The 17683-nt window shown below is 33.0% G+C and overlaps 2 protein-coding genes across 2 annotated transcripts; one reads left to right on the top strand and one right to left on the bottom strand.

Annotated features, from left to right (window-relative positions):
* Positions 1 to 6195: 6195 nt before the first annotated feature.
* On the top strand, positions 6196 to 7437 carry LOC112032007 (uncharacterized). The gene is made up of 2 exons (XM_024064714.2): positions 6196 to 6495; positions 6890 to 7437. The coding sequence occupies exons 1-2, from the start codon at positions 6406 to 6408 to the stop codon at positions 7154 to 7156; spliced, it is 357 nt and encodes a 118-aa protein (XP_023920482.2). The 5' UTR covers positions 6196 to 6405; the 3' UTR covers positions 7157 to 7437.
* Positions 7438 to 11537: 4100 nt separating this feature from the next.
* Positions 11538 to 16413, bottom strand: LOC112032030 (glycine cleavage system H protein 2, mitochondrial). The gene is made up of 3 exons (XM_024064731.2): positions 16226 to 16413; positions 13612 to 13871; positions 11538 to 12004 (listed from the first exon to the last, which is right to left on the bottom strand). Exons 1-3 carry the CDS (start codon positions 16302 to 16304, stop codon positions 11876 to 11878), a joined length of 468 nt encoding a protein of 155 aa, XP_023920499.1. The 5' UTR covers positions 16305 to 16413; the 3' UTR covers positions 11538 to 11875.
* Between the last annotated feature and the right edge of the window lie 1270 nt (positions 16414 to 17683).

Genomic DNA, 17683 nt, shown 5'->3' with positions numbered 1-17683 from the left:
TTTTACTTTTTATTAGTTTTAAATAAATAAATAAAACTCTAGTTTGGTATATACCCGACAAATATGGGCGGGTGGTAAATGGAAATGGGTCGGGCAGAAATGGAATGTTTTTGGTGAAACTTTCTTGTAACACTCTTCTTTTTTTGGGGTGACAGACGTGTCTAGTAGTCATTACCATTGGGCACATAGTGATGTGAACACGTATTCAACTTTAAACACGTGTACGCACTGCAACGTCACCCAAGCCGTTCCCTTTTACGTCCCGTTCTTGCATGCTGCCATTCACGTTCATTACTATGCTTGTAGTTGTCCTAGCCGCCTAAGTTTTCCTTCTTCCACAACATGCGATAAGCTTTTAAACCGGTACCCTATTCGATCTTTTTTGTAGATCGCCTTCGACTTCAAACAGTCTCTACTCTTATCTTTGTTTCTGCATCGATTCCTTCCGGAACAAGAACGAAAATGGAACACAAAAATAAGCCTTCGTATGCCTCAGTTTTGGCGTCTACTTCACAAAAAAAGCCTTCTTCAACAACATCTCCCAGCGTGAGACAATGGACTACATCTCCAGCATCGACGAGGAGTTCAATGCCTTCTTCTTCAACCCCTTCAAGTAAAGCAAGCCCATTTTGCCCATCGCGTTAATTTCTTTTCAAGTATATATCGTGCCTGCTTGCTTATAAAAAACTGAGAGTCATTTTCTTTCTTTTTCTTCACAGATCTACCAAAGACTTCATTGACAGAACCTGTAGTTGTGGTAAAATTTTCTTTAGTGTAATAGGTTGAGAAAGATAAATATCATACAAGTTACTATTTATAGTTTTTAGCGAAACCCTTATTGCACAATTATGCACTTTGTACACAACCAATTTGATCATAAAATTTATGGCATATGATTCACATAATGATCTTGTTTGGACACGATGCTACTTAGTTTAAAGTATTCAAAGAATTTGAAAATTGTTGAGATCCAAAAAAAGGGTCTACAATCCATGGCATCCCACATAGAAAACACATGAGATGTGTGCAGAAATTAAGGCATCTTCTCCCACTGCTAGCTAGTGGTGTGTTTTGGAGGAGAAGAACAAATGCATGAGAGGGAGAACAAATCCATGAGAGGTATGGAGTCCCAAAGTAGACAATATCTACACAATTAGTGTGAAATTATTTAGGCCACTAAATCAAGTAATTTTTCATATATTATACAGTTCACGTTTTCAAATTCTAAATATTTTTTTTTTCATATTCTTGTACTATACTTCTTATATGCATGTGTGGTTTTACTTTTATTCTTACAATACATCAAAATTCTGAAATGTTCTTCCTCTTGATAAACTTTTTTAGAAATATACCCCTTCGTAACTCAAATTTGGCCAACTTTCATATGATTTGGAATCATGGTGAACTCTATTAATTGCTAATCACATCAAATCAAAATGCACATCTAAAAAAACACACATAATAGATCATTCTTTAAATGCATATTGATTAACTCATCTTGTGGTCACTACATCTCCCTAAATTGTTGCTATGCTTTCTATGAAGGGGCGAGCTCCCTTAGAAGGTAAACTACGCCTCCCACCCCTGACATATAAGCATTGAGCTTACGAAGGGGTGTACCAATCATGTGGACTAGACATATAAGCATTGAGCTTACGAAGGGGTGTATACACCCCTTCGTAAGCTCAATGCTTATATGTCAGGGGTGGGAGGTGTAGTTCTCCAATGTGGGACAAAACCATGAGAGTCTTTAACCAAAGCGGATAGTACCTTCTAAGGGAGCTTACCCCTCCACAAAAAGGCTAATCATGTGAGCCTTCTAAGAGAGCTCACCCCTCCACACTTCCTATTTTAAATTAAAAATTGGGTATTCTTCTCTATTTACTGCAGGAAAGAGATACAGTAACACTTGAGTACAAAATTTTCGAGTCTGGTGGAGATGTTTGCCATGGCTCCTGGAGTGGTGATTATGTATCATTTATTCGATATGATACCATTGAAAAAGCTCAGATCAGCAAAAGTCTTCTCCAAACATTAAGCACTGCTGAATTTGTTAATCCTAAAATGGTTATTAGTAAAACCAACGTTTGGCTAGTGGTGCAGAAAATAGATTCCACGTTGGAGCAATTTAAAAAGAAAAACACCGGGATTTGGTCTGGTAATGATCTATTGGATAATAAATACAAGATCATTGTAAGGTATCAAAATAGCTTATAATTTATTTTCATGATCTTTGTAAAATTATCATGTGATATAATGATTTATTGATCACCTTTTTTTAAAAAAAAAATTCATATTTGAAGGGACATTATTGCTGGTGTTATTCAATTGTTGAATCAAGGATATACGGGAGAACTAAAGATTCAAGACATTGCAATTATTAATGGTCGTGCCAAATTGATGAGAATCTCAAATGAACTTGGAGTGAGTAAGCTAAGGGACCAACTACAAAATCTATTAGAAGACTTATTGGGAAATGATCCTAACAATAAGGAGTTGATCAATTTCTACTCTCATATGAAAACAATGCCAATGTAAGTACTCATTTACATTTATACCCGTTTGGCTTTGTATAAAGTATTTTATTGAAAATATTTTTCTTATTTTTCAATATTTGGTGCGCTGAAAATCATAGTTAACAAAAATGTTTTTAGGATTAATTGAAAACACCAATAGAATCTTAGAAAATGGTAATACATTTTTTTTTTAGATCGTGATCTTTTATCTCCATGTTGTAAAACTTTTCAACCAAACATAATCAACTAAAACTCTTCTTCCACTTGAGAATAACTTATTTTCCTCATAAAATTTTAGTTGAAAACATTTTTTGAAGGAAAATATTTTATGTTGAAACAAATAGTTTTTTTATGTGCATAAAATTATGTTTTCAATGTCTAAGTCAATTTCTTTTCTGATTATTTTTACCTTTTGCTTTTTAAAGGTGCAAATTCATTCATTTGAGAAATCATCCGATATTGTTGACATCTCAAGAGAGATTGCAATTCCCAGTATTATTACTTCAGTTGCTAAATTATGAGAAAAAATCATCAAATTGGAAAGCTAAATATGATCGTCAATATAGAGATGAAGAAGTTAAGAAAGCGAATAGACTTGAGAAAGATCAAGAATATAAGGTGGTGTATGAGTACAAAAGTCACCAAAAGAGGGAAGTCAATTACATAGCAACAAAAGTTGAGAAAGATCAAGAATATAAGAACGTGTACAAATACAGATTTTACCCAAATACTGCATCAAGCCAGATTGTTTTATCTCGGAATTTCATTATACACATTAATGATGATGGGCAATGTGTATGTACTCTTATAAATCTATCTTTTTTTTTATTAAATGAATATTAGTTGATTACCCTTAACTTTCTTTTATCAATTTCTTTTATAGAAGTCATATGTAGGTTAATATTACATATGGCAGTGAGAGTGAGAGAAGTTCTTCAAATTTTTTATTATTATTAACTAAATGCAAATTATATGATTGTCCTTTAACTTTCTTTCAGCAATTTCTTTTGTAGAAGTCATATGATAGATTAATATTACATGTGGCAGTGAGAGTGAGAGTGAGAGTGAGAGAAGTTCTTCAAATTTTTTTTTTTTTTTTGGCTTATGACAAAAGAAGATAGAATGCTTATCAAATTTCCAAGAGATGTCCAAGTTGATTTGGGTGCGTGTGGAAGGGTTGTAATAAAGCTTCATTTGAGAGTTCATAAGGAAATTGAATAGAATAATCATAAAGGAATGATTTATCCTTAGACTATTTTTAGTAATAATATTTTTTTATCATTTTTTAATGCATGTTTATCACTTTATAAATACTATACATTGAAGTTTGCTTATATTGTTACAGAGAACTGGTGAGGAAGTTGGGAAAAAGTTGAAGAATTTATTCCCAGATTTGTGGACGAGATTGTTCTCACTTATGATTAGTGAGGGAATAGATGTTTGGGATCAATGCAAGTAAGTGTTCTCGTAATTAATTGTAAGAAACATAATTCAATATTTGTAGATTTATAAGTGTATCAAAAGTGTTTTGTAATATATATGGTCTCTTGAAGAATACCTTGCTAGGAGATAGATAAATGTACCCACTGTTGAAAGAACAAAACTAATAAGGTGTTAAATCCATCAGATTGAGTTATGAGATATTCTTTAATAAAAAGCATTTGTTTTCTTGTACTAATCAATTGATAATTGTATATTAATATATTAGTGAGAAGTATGGAGGAGATCTACTCAGCAATTGTAGAGCTACTTTGAAACTTTGCATCTTGGAGAATGATGATTTGGCAACAGAGCATTTCTTGAAAATCTGCAGATTATTTCTTTCCCTTATAGGTATGGTAGTTCATCTCTTGATGATACTTTGTGATGTGTGTGCCATGTAAGACATCCTCTTTGAAGTGAGAAAGATGCTATGACATTTACGTAGTCTTTTTAACCTAAAATGGCCTACTAGGAAAATGAAAAAATTATAAGGACAGAGCTATGGAACAAGTTATTATAGAAAACAAACAGAATTGAGTTTATTATGGTTTGCTTCATTAATCTTCCTTCACCAGGTGTTTAAACTTTGAACTTATATGACAAATAGTAAAAGCGAGAAGTAGACTCTATCTATATCTATGCATTTTGGCGTATGAATTCCTTGAGGTCGAGGTTGCATTGGTTCAAACTCTTATCTATATCTATACGACAGATATGAAGGCTGATAAAAGTGAAGTCATTTCAAGTCTTGTGACCATGATCAAGGACCGAATTCTTGTAAGTTCATCACATTGACTATTGAAGCTCAAATTATGGGACTAGATTTAAGCCAAAAATCAATAATGTGATGTTATGCGGACAATTTGCACTAAATGCACTTTACTGAAAAGTCTTAGGGTGTTCTTGTTCATATGGCCAACTCATTTTGCATAGCAATTTCTCATCTAGCATATGATTGGTCCACCTTGGCCCTATGAGAAGCATCAAACCATATCATGCCAAATACATCCTATTATTTTTTTCCACTAGTCTTCTATTAATTTCTTCTTCTATCAAACTCAAAACCTTCCACGAGGCATACTCATCTGTTATTTTTGTTACCAGTCATATCCTACATTAATTAGATCAGCTCTAGCAAAATGCCATTGATAGAATATAAATGAACAATCCAGTCAACCCCCAGTGGAAATCCACTAGACAAAATTGACCCTGTCATTCACCGTTGGAAGAGTAGTATTAGTGTTCTTCCTTATTGCAGACAGTGGAATCAAAGTTTCTACGAGATCAATTCAAATACAGAAAATTGGAGGAGATATTCAAAGATGACAATGTCTGCAGCACATCTACAAATTGCATCAAATTTTTAATGAGGTATCTATGATTGGTAAATTTCTTTTTGCCTGTACATGCTCATATACCACTCATAATATCTGTAAAATATTTCAGGTTTTTAAAGTTCATAGCACTTTTTCTACACAAGTATGCTCTGAATGCTGATGGTGATGTAAAAGAAATGTTTGAAACTGCCTATAGCAGCTTATTAGAGGATGATCCAGACTCGAAAAAGAAAAAGAAAAGAAAAGAGGAAAGTCTAGAGAAACACAGAGTATGCTTCCATCAAAATTCTATTCCTAACTCTCCTCTTTCCTTGTGTACCTATTTAGCATTTGTCTTATCATTGTTTTTATAGACTTTGCAGAATTTACTTGAAAGTATTCCTATTAACAAAGACTTCAAGTCATTGTTAGGCAATCCTGAAAACATCAAAGATAGTGCGAAAAGTGTAGCAGAATCCCTTAACACTTTGACAGATCGTTGGCATAAGTTATCGGTAAGTCCTAATTATTGTAATAAGCATTAATTTTGTGCAGTGGCCTGTCTTTCTCAAATATAACAGTGTCCTGTCTTTCTTAAATATAACAATTTATTCTACAATCCATAAAATGAAATTATTTGGATGCTTTATGTTTTAACACCAAGCAGCAACGTTTGACTTTTGGAATAAATGAAACTAGGGAATAGATAATTCTTGAGAAATTACATTTTATTCAAATCCATTAACCCATTCAATAATTCACTTAATTTGGGTAAGTTTTAACTCAATTTAATTAAATATTTAAATTAAATGGATAAGACAGACCCAAATGGGTAATTTAAAGTTTAATCCTAAAAAAAACAGCTAAAAGCCTAAAAAAAAAAATGATAACCAGCCGCCACTTTCTCCACTTCTTGCATCTAACAGAAACTTTTCTCGTTCATTTTCTTGGGCATTTTCTCAACTACCAAACAGACAAAATCTAAACCCTCTCTCTTCGACTCTGTCCTGTAGAACACACCACAAAACCTCACTCACTCACACAGAAAGAAGGAAATCATAGAATAAAAATCGTCGGCAAATCATTGGACTATGATTCGGATTCCATGTCGTCAAAAGCGACATTGGAGGGATCCAAAACGCCATGCTCTGATTCAGACACTCAAATCCGCTTACCAATCTGTTATTACTCTATTTTCTCTCAAAACAACTAGAGCTAGGAGAACAAAAATAAGAACACCGAAACTGAATCTAACTTGCAGATTTTCTTTTCTCCTAACTTTTCTTGGCAACCAAACAGAGGATAAGTAAAAAAAAAATTATATCATAAGAATTGAGGAATTATGATATAATTTCCCTCAGTATAAATTGTGCCCTAAAACAGAGCAAAATAGCAAAAACACGACCGCCAAACTAAACCGAATCTAACGATTCGGTGTTCTTATTTTTGTTCTCCTAGTTGTAGGTTATATTGTAGGTTTAATAACAATAATGCGATTGGTATAATGCAGGTTTAATAATAGTTTAATGTGATTGTTGTTCACTCAACTATAACTAATATAATGTTGTGATGCAGAATGAGAAGAATGCTAACAAAAAGCAAATTGCTAAAGGTGGAATTGTCGCTACTACAAGTGCTGTTGCTGTAACTGAAACAACTGCAGGGGCTGGAGAAGCAAGGGTTGTTGCTGCAAGTTCTGGAGATTCAGTGGTTGATGCTACGAGTGTTGGAGATTCAACGGCTGGTGGTGGTGGTACTAACAGTCCACGTGTGGTGGTGCCAAACTGTGGAAAATGGTGGTCCAAGCAGAAGAAGAAGAAACCTGAATTTGAGCACATATAACTAGGCATTGACAATAATATGTTTTATGTAATCCACATACATTTGGTAGTGATAATTCTGGAGCTTTAAGTGATACAGATTCTGTAACTAAAGATAATTCTAGAATTATTTTTTTGTCCTGAATATAATTCTTCAGCTTTATGTGCTGCATTTTTGCAGATTGCATATTTAGGTGATATATCTGCCTATTGCTACATCAATAGCATGGGCAACTCTTATGGGAATACCTATTTCGTTAGACTTGAAAATATAAGTCATTGCAGAGTGAAATACTTATTATGTCAAAGCTTGATAAAGATTTTTTTAGAAACAATTCTGGAATTTAGATTATATACAGTGTTGTTGTTGTTGGTTGCCTTAATAACTGGGATTTAGATTATATAAAATGCGGCAGTGTGTTGTTTACCTACCTTAATCATTGGTGGTGTTGTTTGCCATGTAGATTTTGTAGTTGGTGGTAACCAATGATTAACAAAGTAAATATTAAGCTAAATTGTCTGGTAAACCAAAAGCTAACATAAAAAAGTTACATTTCTTTTTTTACACCAAAATATAACATAAAGCTACATTTTCTGAGACACTCATACACCACTATCATGGACAACAATATTCAAAAAGTTGCATCAAGGTAACATCATATAGGTTGCTTTTGTTTTGCCAGCATACATAAACACACCAAACAATCTACAAAAAAACATCCAAGACCCTATTGATGCCAGCTTCAGTTTATTCACAACTCCTTTGTATTTGCCTACTTCCACATCCATCATCAATTGATACTTTAGAGCTTCAATTTATCTCATTGCTTCATATTTGACATCTTCATCCTTTTTCATCGCTTCTAACCTTGCTTCTTCTCTCGTTTTTACAATTCAACACCTGTTAGCCGTACACAAATTCCAAGATCACACCAATAATAATAATAATAATAATAATAATAATAAAACTTTCATTATTGATGACCCCACCCACCCACCCCCCCGCTCTCTCCAACAATCCAATAAGAAACAAAATTCTAATCCATGTAACAAACAAAAATACCAAGAAATTTTTTTTTTTTTTTTTTGATAGGTAAATAAAACTTCACTCCAAATATGATGAAAAGTACAAAGGAGACATGTTTATTGCTTTAGATAAGCTATTTGCTCTGCACAATGCCATGCTGCTTGAATTGCGATAAATTAAAGCTTTCTTTGTGTATTATCTATCAATCTTTATTATCAAAATTTTCACTAACACAAAGCAAAGGCCAAATTTTCCAAATAGCACAATTTTAGGAAAAAAAATCACCCTGATGAAGTTATTTAGTTATGTAACACATTTTTGGAATTTGAGTTCCAAGTTCCAACTCAAAATCGAGTTTGGCAAACTCAGAGTTCCAAGCAGTATGAGTTCTATTACTTGGCGCGCCATGCGAGCTGCTTGGAACTCGAAACGTTTCTCCTAAAATTTTGTTTAAATTGTGCTATTGGGCAAATTTCGCCCAAAGCAAGCACTCAAAGTCAGACCCATGCTATATATTTGTATGTCTACTAGTTTTCTACCCTTTTTTTATTTGTAAACCAATATTACCATAAAATTAATTAATTTTTATTTTTTCAGGGCTTTGTGCTACAATCGAGAAGTTGACAAGTGATAATATCGAACGAAAATCATGGATAATAAATTTGTTCAAGTCACTCGTTGTGCTTATTGCCTCAGTTCATGTTACCCATGACATATGCACATTCATGTATGTTGAAATGAAGAAAAATGACCTAAGAAAACACAAAATCATTACTTCACACAAACTGGAATTGAGGGAGAGATCGAGTTCAGGTCTTCAATTTGGGATAATTTCAGTCTAAGTGTTTTTTAGGATTAGGATCTAGAATTGAGGGAGTGAGCCGAGAAACTGAGAGGGACTAAAGGAATCGAGAGATTGGAGAGGAACTAATAAATTACTACTTTTGTAGCAGATGAAAGCAAAAGATTGACAAATGAGGGTCAAGTGATGTTTTAAGGGATTAAAATGGGGGCAATTCAGTCTTTTGATTATTGTAGTGAGTCTAAATTAGCTAACTAAAAAGTGGGATGTAAATTTTGCAGAAATAATAGTTTAGGGCAATTAAGCATAAATTCTCACTGTTGGGTAACCATCATACTTGTGATGCACCAACGCTAGTTGTACTTGGTGTAGGTGTCTTCTGAAGTTCTGACCATTGGTAAGACAATGTGTCCCACATTATAACAAATAAAACAATATATATATACAAGCATCAAGAAATTAAACATAACATAAAGAACAAAACTAACCTTGTCTTTTTTTCTTTTTCTGTTTTGTTCATCAAAAAAAAAAAAAAAACCTTCTCAGTTTTGGATTTTAAAGGATATGTTTTGCTGTTACGTCCAACCCTTTTTACACTCAGAGCACTTGATGATGGTACCAGCTTTGCTTATCCTATATTTGTTTTTGGGTTCCGAAGGATCTCTCTTTCTCTTCTTCTTGCGTCTGCCAAGTTGCACCTTATCCTTGGGTGGTGCCAAAAGGATCAATTGATGTCCTTTTCCACTGGTCCATGCTAGCCGCATGACTTCAGGGGTAGTTCCAAATTTGTATATATATATATATATATATACAAATCATAGATTCAAGCAAAACTTTTACACACAAATTCAACCAAAACTCAGCATCATCGTCATCACAAACACAAATACAAACATAATAGCTACAACAATCCCTTTTTCCCAACCATAGAAAAGTGGAAGTGAAAAGTGGTATAATTAGTGAAGCAAAGTTTGTGTAATGTCATCAGTATTAATAGAACTTTCTTTCATTAAGAATTTTTTTTTGTGTATTCTTCTTGAATGTTGTGAGATTTTTTTTTTTTTTTTGAAGGAAGTGTTGTGAGACTAATTATAAATTATTTGATAAGATATTTTTCTTCCTAAGTTGACAAATTTTTGTACTAAAAAAATCTCAACAAATTTCTCATCAAGTTTCAATGGCTGCTACTCAAACCCAAAATTCAAATGCTACCGTACTTCATGGCTCAACAAATTATTGTCCTACCTTTGGGGAGAATTTCCTCACTTATTCTAATGACTCCAAGGTATATGTCTTCCAGCTCACATTTCAGACCATATAATAACACTATTTTTCTAATATAATAAATTCATTCATTTCATATTCTATATTCAAATCTCCTAGCCTTATATATCATCATTAAATAACATTTACCAATTAGCTTAATTAGTAAATCTCTGATGGTTGAATAAGAGATTTAAGGTTTAATCTCAGTTTACACAAAAAACCGATTGATATCTTAGTCTAATATTCTTAAGCAAAAAGTTTATATATTTTTAGCGGTAAACCATCTTTTGGTTGGTTTTGTTTTTATTTACTTTAATTTTAAGGGAGTTCTTAATTTGAATTCACAATCCAGTTAAAAAACAAGGATGAGTATTCCAATTTAAAAAACAAGAATTAATTTTGAAACGGGAGATAGCACCAATCCCAAAAGTTTAAGGCGATAAAAAAGTATAAATTTAAGAATGGGAGGTAGCGCCAACTTCATTTAATATCTCTTTTATTAGATGTGAATTTTGACAAATCCACCATTAGATTACATTTTTTTGTATATTCTCCATGCTTGCAAAACTTCCAAAAGATCAAAAATTAATAGCTATGTCATTAATCAATTGTTTAAATTGCAAATTATTGTTATATAAAATTATACATAAAAAGTAAGTTTATAAATCATATAGTAAATAACATCCAATTGACGTAAAAATTGACATCTATATTAAAAGTGTAAAAAACATGTAATCCCACAATTAAAATTTCAAAATATATAGCAATATTAATTTTTTTTAGTGAAGTTGTAGCCTTAAACTACAATTAAGTTTGTAACCAAATTTTGTCTTCAATTTAATCACTAACCATTGTTTGGATTAGTTGAAAATAGGGAGAATGGAAAAGATAGAGAAGAAAATTGAGGAAAAAAATTTATCTGCCCTTATTTGGTTGAGTATAAAACAGGGAGGAAAGGAAATGATGGCGCCTGGTAATTTTAATCCAGGCCCACCAAAAAGCATTGCTCCAAATTGGAGAGAACCAGGTAGAAAATGAGAGAAGAAACCCAAATGGTAAAGTGAAATATCCTAAGAAAAAGAAGTAGATTGAAATGGAATAATTGAATAAATTAATGTGATTTGGTCATTAAAACCTAACACCAAATTTGGGAGAATGATACCACTGACAAGACAGTAAAGTGGAAATACAGGTTGCAGTTAGTGAACGATAATATTTAGCCATAATGATTTAATTCCAAAGAATGTAAATTTCTTTAGCATCCCTTGACATCCACCCTCTGAACTTCCATGTAACGAAAAGAGAAAGTGAATAAGAAAGCGTTCTTCATGCATCAATAAAATGAGATCCCATATGTTGAATGAGTATTCAACTCAAACGAATATTATGAAAATGGTTCTCAAACCACAAACCTGCCTAAGCGGCACCAACAGATAAAACTAAAACCCAGAATGAATATTCGTTTAAGATATCCACTAAATTTATAGCTCTTAGGCAACAAAAGAAGAACCGTGAAAGCACATGTTTGGATCAAAATAGAAAGAAAGATATGTGCACCACGCACTTTGAGGTTTGTGTAATTTATCGTGATTATCCATGGACAACCCCTACTTGAAAAGTGCTCAAAGTTCTTCGTGGCAAGTCACTCAGTGACTTCCATCTTCTTCTTCACAGAACTTGGTGTACTTATCTGCATCCATCAAGCTGTTCAATTCACCACTGTTGCTCACCTCAACCTTAATTATCCATCCTTTGTCATATGGGCTTGAGTTAATCTACATCAAGATAGCTACATCAGAAATAAGCATAAACGAAACGAAGGAAGAAACATATTCTTGATGGCAAAAAAGAAGTCAAACTTCACCAATTAAAGGAAATTGGAAATGCGAATGAATTTTTTAACACAATGAAGATAGTTAACCTACATTTTCAGAGACCTATAAATTTATTAAGATGACTACCAGTATCAACCTTAAGCTCAATAAGTTTAGTAGCGTGAGAGTGGCCCTTATGGTCTATTCTGCTCTTGACTTTTTCAAATATTGGCTACTCAGGGACATTGCCTAAAACCTTGCATACTAGAACTAGAAGGAACTATATATAACTATAGGCCATTTAAGGTCAGGCAAAATAGAAAAGGAGGGTTTTTTTGGGGGAGGCAATTAAAAAATAAAAAATAAAAGAAGAAGAGAAGAAGAACGAAACTTGACTTAGAAGCCCTACCCAAAAGAGAGGGAAAGAAGTAACATGCAACAGTTGACAAAGAGAGCCATGTGGACAAGTCATGCAGGGCAAGACGAAGACAACATGAGCAATGGTAAATTGCCTTCAGGTTGCAAGCACACAAGTCAGGAGGCAAAATTTGGTCACGGTCAGACCTCTCTGAATCCAGAGCATTCAAACAAACAGAGACAAAGATCAAGCCTCACACAAGTTTCATTGAAGCATTTATGTCAAGAGATGAAGATTGGACCCAGTTCAAATCACTTCATAACAACTCCCACCCCCCACCCCCCTTACCCCCAAAAATAAAGCTCAAGTGCATTAGCTTAAAATTCAATTTTGAAATGGGAAAACCAGATTTTTTTTAGAATATCGTCTATCAAAACAACTTTTAGGAAGGTCTTAGATTATGAAAAGGCCACACAAGGTATTTTATCAGAACCATGAAATTAACTGCTAGTAATCTTTCACAAGAGCAATTGAGAAAACCAGAAATGAAAAGAAGAAAACTTAATTGTAAGATTAGTAACATTTTAAGGGCAGTGATACCTAGCACAAGCATGGAGAAAACTAGCGTTGGATTGACCTACCACAAGCATTTGCACCCAGTGGTACCTCTTCCCCTTAATGGGAGAGCCATGGATAAGCGGAGGGTTTTGATAAATAGAAGATAGGTGTTGGATTGAGCTACTTGCATGGAAAATACATGTACATATATATATATATATATATAGAGAGAGAGAGAGAGAGAGAGAGAGAGAGAGAGAGAGAGAGAATAACAGGCTTTCAGAAAGCTTGGGCTTGAAGCTGAGATAAATAAAGATGGACTGCGTTTCAAAGTTTCAACACATGCTAAGAAATGAAGAACCTCCAAAAGGTTAATAGATGAGAGAGAGAGAGAGAGAGAGAGAGAGAGAGAGATAAAGAGAGTAGCAATGTAAAAGCAAGTTCAGATTGGCTGGCAATGTACTGAAACTCTAGCGTAGCTTCTAGATGATTGACAACATTGAGATATTCAGTTTCAGTGAACCATTAAAAAAAATATATAGTTATCTTTTCTCAACTGTTCCAATCTATGAATTTACTTGAGTTGATCCAGACCAAAAGAGACACTACATAACATAAGGCACCAAAACTCAAATTAGAAAAGGATACTCACCAGACCAGGGGAGTTATTGAGCTCTTCGTTTACTTCAACTACTTTCCCTGAAATGGGAGAATTAATATCACTAGTAGCCTTTACACTTTCAACCGCACCAAAGCTGCTGCCATGCGATACAGGAGCCCCCACTTCCGGTAATTCAACATAGACAACATCACCTAAATGATCCTGAGCATGGTCAGTTATACCAACAGTAGCAGAATTCCCCTCAACTTTCACCCACTCATGAGAGTCAAGATACTTAAGATCCTTCACAACTGCATGTAAATTGGAGAAGAAATGTATAAGCACAATAGGCAGGACAATTTTCTACGAATCCAAGAAAGATCTGATCTCCACAATTTCCAAAATCAATATTAACTAAAGTGATTCTGTATCTAGAAATGAAAAGATTTTGCTGAATAATACAAAATCAATGAACTAAATTACCATTTATAGGGGAGAACTATCTTTATTCTATTTGGATATATAAATAGGAAATTTGATTGGATAACTTTATATGAGAAAGTAAAACTCCAATAAAAGAATTGAGAGAGAGAGAGGGTGAGCGAGCAGAGAAATGCTCTGACAAATCAAGAACATTGCTTATTGAGCTTGCAAAAGCATTCAAAATCCTTGTTCATTTTCTTTACAATATTCTTGACACCCCACATGCTGTTTGGGTGTCATAAATAATAGTAGTTTATGGTAACATTATCATTAAATAAGCTGCTTTTTCATGAGTAAAACTCGAATCGAGATGGAGTGGTCCTTGAAATCAGTATGACCACCATAAAAAAAAAAAAAAACAGCCTATTGGCTGTACATAACTTTGTACAAACTCTTTCGTGTGCAAATGATGAAACATAGTACTAGCATACCGTTCAAACTGAGCATAATGTATTAATAAAATAAAAAAGAGGACAACTTTTAATTTTATTGATAACTGATAAGTTACACAAATTCAGTGGGTCTACCCTTAAACCCACAACCTTAACCTCTGTCATGACCTTACAAGGGCAGGAGGTGTCATTTGGGCTAGAGTTCTTTGGGCCAAAAGAAAATATGACACCTACTTTAGTGCAGGAAAAAATAATTACGTTTTGAGAATAGCTGAAAGTATACAATAAAGAAAAAAAAATGCTGCAAGTGCCACTTTTTCTTGGTGAGGACCATTTAGATTTAGAGGAACAGAGGAATCTGTGAAAGAGTTGAAATGGGGCAGAGCTTATTATCAGAAAAATTACAGTTTTTTGGTTTTCACAACAATCTGTTCAGGAAATTTCAACTATGATTTTAATATAGATGATCATAACAACAACAATAATAGGAAAGCATCCATTACTATAGTTCTGTTCACTGTTTGTGCGACAAAATCTATCAAGTACAATGCATGCCAATAGAAAAGCATCCATTACTAATAAACAAAAAATGTATTGATTACGAAAATATTATATAAGATGAAGATTTCAGATTTATTACATCATTTTGGACACCCTTTAATGCTGAAACTTATTAAAAACTAGTCAATATACTTCTCCACTGACAGGCCAAGTTAACTTTTTGAATTTGGTAGTATTTCATAATCATCCTCCTCTTTTCTTACAAAAATAGTGTGCGGAACAATAACGCAATAAAGTGCATTACTTGAAGTTGAAGGTAATTAAAATTATTCGATTTGAAATCCCATTCCATTTCTTGGTAGTCATATTATACAAAATTCTAAGCCACCCAAACTTGTCAACTGGCTTTTATATAAATAAAAGGATATCTACGCCAGAAATAAAGATTGAAGCTTAAATTCTGTCTGGAAAATATCACCATTTAACAATGGTAAAGAGTAAACAATTGCCTCATTAACGACAAATAAAACTCTCTTATAAGTTCTAATGGTACACCTAAAGGTTATTCTATGTGCTTCTCTATTCTTGTACTGGTCTATGATTGTGAATGTGAAATCATGCAACAATGTGAAAATGACCAGAATGCATTAATTTGTCACAAATTGTAAGTCCAAATAACTCAATATTAGAACCACACTGTCCACCACTGTAGCACAGATCATCGTCCAAACTGACAGCAACTACTTCAAAACAATCAGACTTGGGTTTGAATTTTCAACAAATTATAAGTGACAGACAATGGTTTAGATTTCATTTTCACTAATATATATATATATATAGAAATAAATGGCCTAACATTAATCACAATTCCAGCACAACAAAAAACTGACCACACTATAAAAAGTACAGCTTTCAGAGAGAGAGAGAGAGAGAGTATATTGATATATGAATGCCCAGATTCAAGATCACATTGATCCCTGCAGTAATTAAGTCCAAAAAGTTGAAAATATGAGACCAATGACAACGACAAACAAACCCCATTTCCAAAAATCAAGAAACCATTGATCTCAGCAACCAAAAGTTGGTAAATAAATATGATACCAATGACAAAAACAAACAAACCCCATTTCCAAAAACCAATATTCTGATCAAAGAATCATAGATCAACCATTTTAACTAACACACACATAAACGAGAGATCCAAATCCACATCTCAGGCTTTATGATTTGATATATACATACAAAAGGCAAATAAAGAACAACCCATCAAAGTAAAGTCTGATATATACCAGAAGCAAAGCCTCTGTGGAACACAGAGATCCTGAGGTAAGAGGCAGCCCTTGAAGCCCACAACAACCTTGAAGCCATGATTGAAACTTTGAAGTTTGAACCCAAAAACACAAAACCCTGCTCTCTCTCTCTCTCTCTCAACAAACACAGTTACACAGACACACAGTCACACACTACACTATTTTTTTTGTTTCTCTTATAATAATACCTGGTGGGGTTTAGGGGGTTGGTGGAGGGGTTCCAAACTTCCAATCACTATTTTTTTTTTTTTTTCTCTTTATATATTTTTGGTTGTTGGTATCTCAAATGGAAATAACACATAGGAGGCCAAAACGTGGGACAAAATTGAGAATTGAAAATAGTATAAGGTGGTGGGTCAATGCGTCAACAAACCCATTAGGCTGAAGTTGGTGAGTGGCCTTGTGGTGGCTTTTGATGGCGATGTCACGTGGTATAATCACAGTTTTATGGAATTTTCAAGGTACCTATGTTCTCTTGAGCCAAGTTTTATAAGATAAGCAACTTCTCTATCATTTCATTTAGAGATTTAAAGTTAGGTGCATTAGAATTTTGAAATTAAAAACTTTAACCTTGTTATGTGATGATTGATTTTTTGTGTTTATAAATTGAATTAATTGAAAATTTATATTTAATGTGATTTTATTGGTTGAATCAATTGGAATTTGAATTTAAATATATTTTAAATATTACCTATTTTGTAAAATTTCAACATAAGATTTGGACCATTTTTCTTTGATTCTTCAATCCAAACTCTTCATAAAAAATATGAGATAGAACCAATATATCACTTTCCATACTAACTCTTTTGTTATTTGAAAAATCAATACTCATTTCAAAGGTAATTCCTAAATAATGTTCCTTTCAAGACTTGAAGTGGAAAGACCAAAATGGAAGTAAGAGAAAGAGAATAATTATTAATGAACAAAGTTTCTCTCTAAACTAATTTGAAGAGAAACCCTACATACTCATCATATATATTTATATTGAGTATGAATTTTGAAAATCTAACCGTTAGATTGTATGTTTTTATTACATCTTTAATGCTTACAAAATTTTAAGAAAATCAAAGATCAATTGGTATGTCATCAAATAAATGTTTTAATTTCAAGTTTTTGTAATCTAAAGTTGTATATAAAAAATAAGTTAATTGATCAAATAGTAAATAATACCTGATTTGAACGAAATTTGATATGCATGTTAAGAACATAAGGAATATAAAATTCAACGGCTAGATTTCCAAAATTCACAACAAAAAAAGAAATATATAGGAAATTTGAAGAGTTTCTTTCCAAACTAGTTTGGAGAGAAACTTTGTTTATTATTAATTCACTTCTTCCTTTAAATAGGAATGTTAAGGAATAGAGTTAAGACTAATGCTAAATTCTCAAATTTTGGAGAGAAACTTTGTTTATTATTAATTCACTTCTTACTTTAAA

The sequence above is a fragment of the Quercus suber genome, unplaced genomic scaffold (genome assembly GCF_002906115.3).
Source record: "Quercus suber isolate HL8 unplaced genomic scaffold, Cork oak 2.0 scaffold_1076, whole genome shotgun sequence".
Classification (NCBI taxonomy): domain Eukaryota; kingdom Viridiplantae; phylum Streptophyta; class Magnoliopsida; order Fagales; family Fagaceae; genus Quercus; species Quercus suber.
Note: the sequence above shows the minus strand (reverse complement) of the source record. Positions and strands in the feature narration are given on the sequence as shown.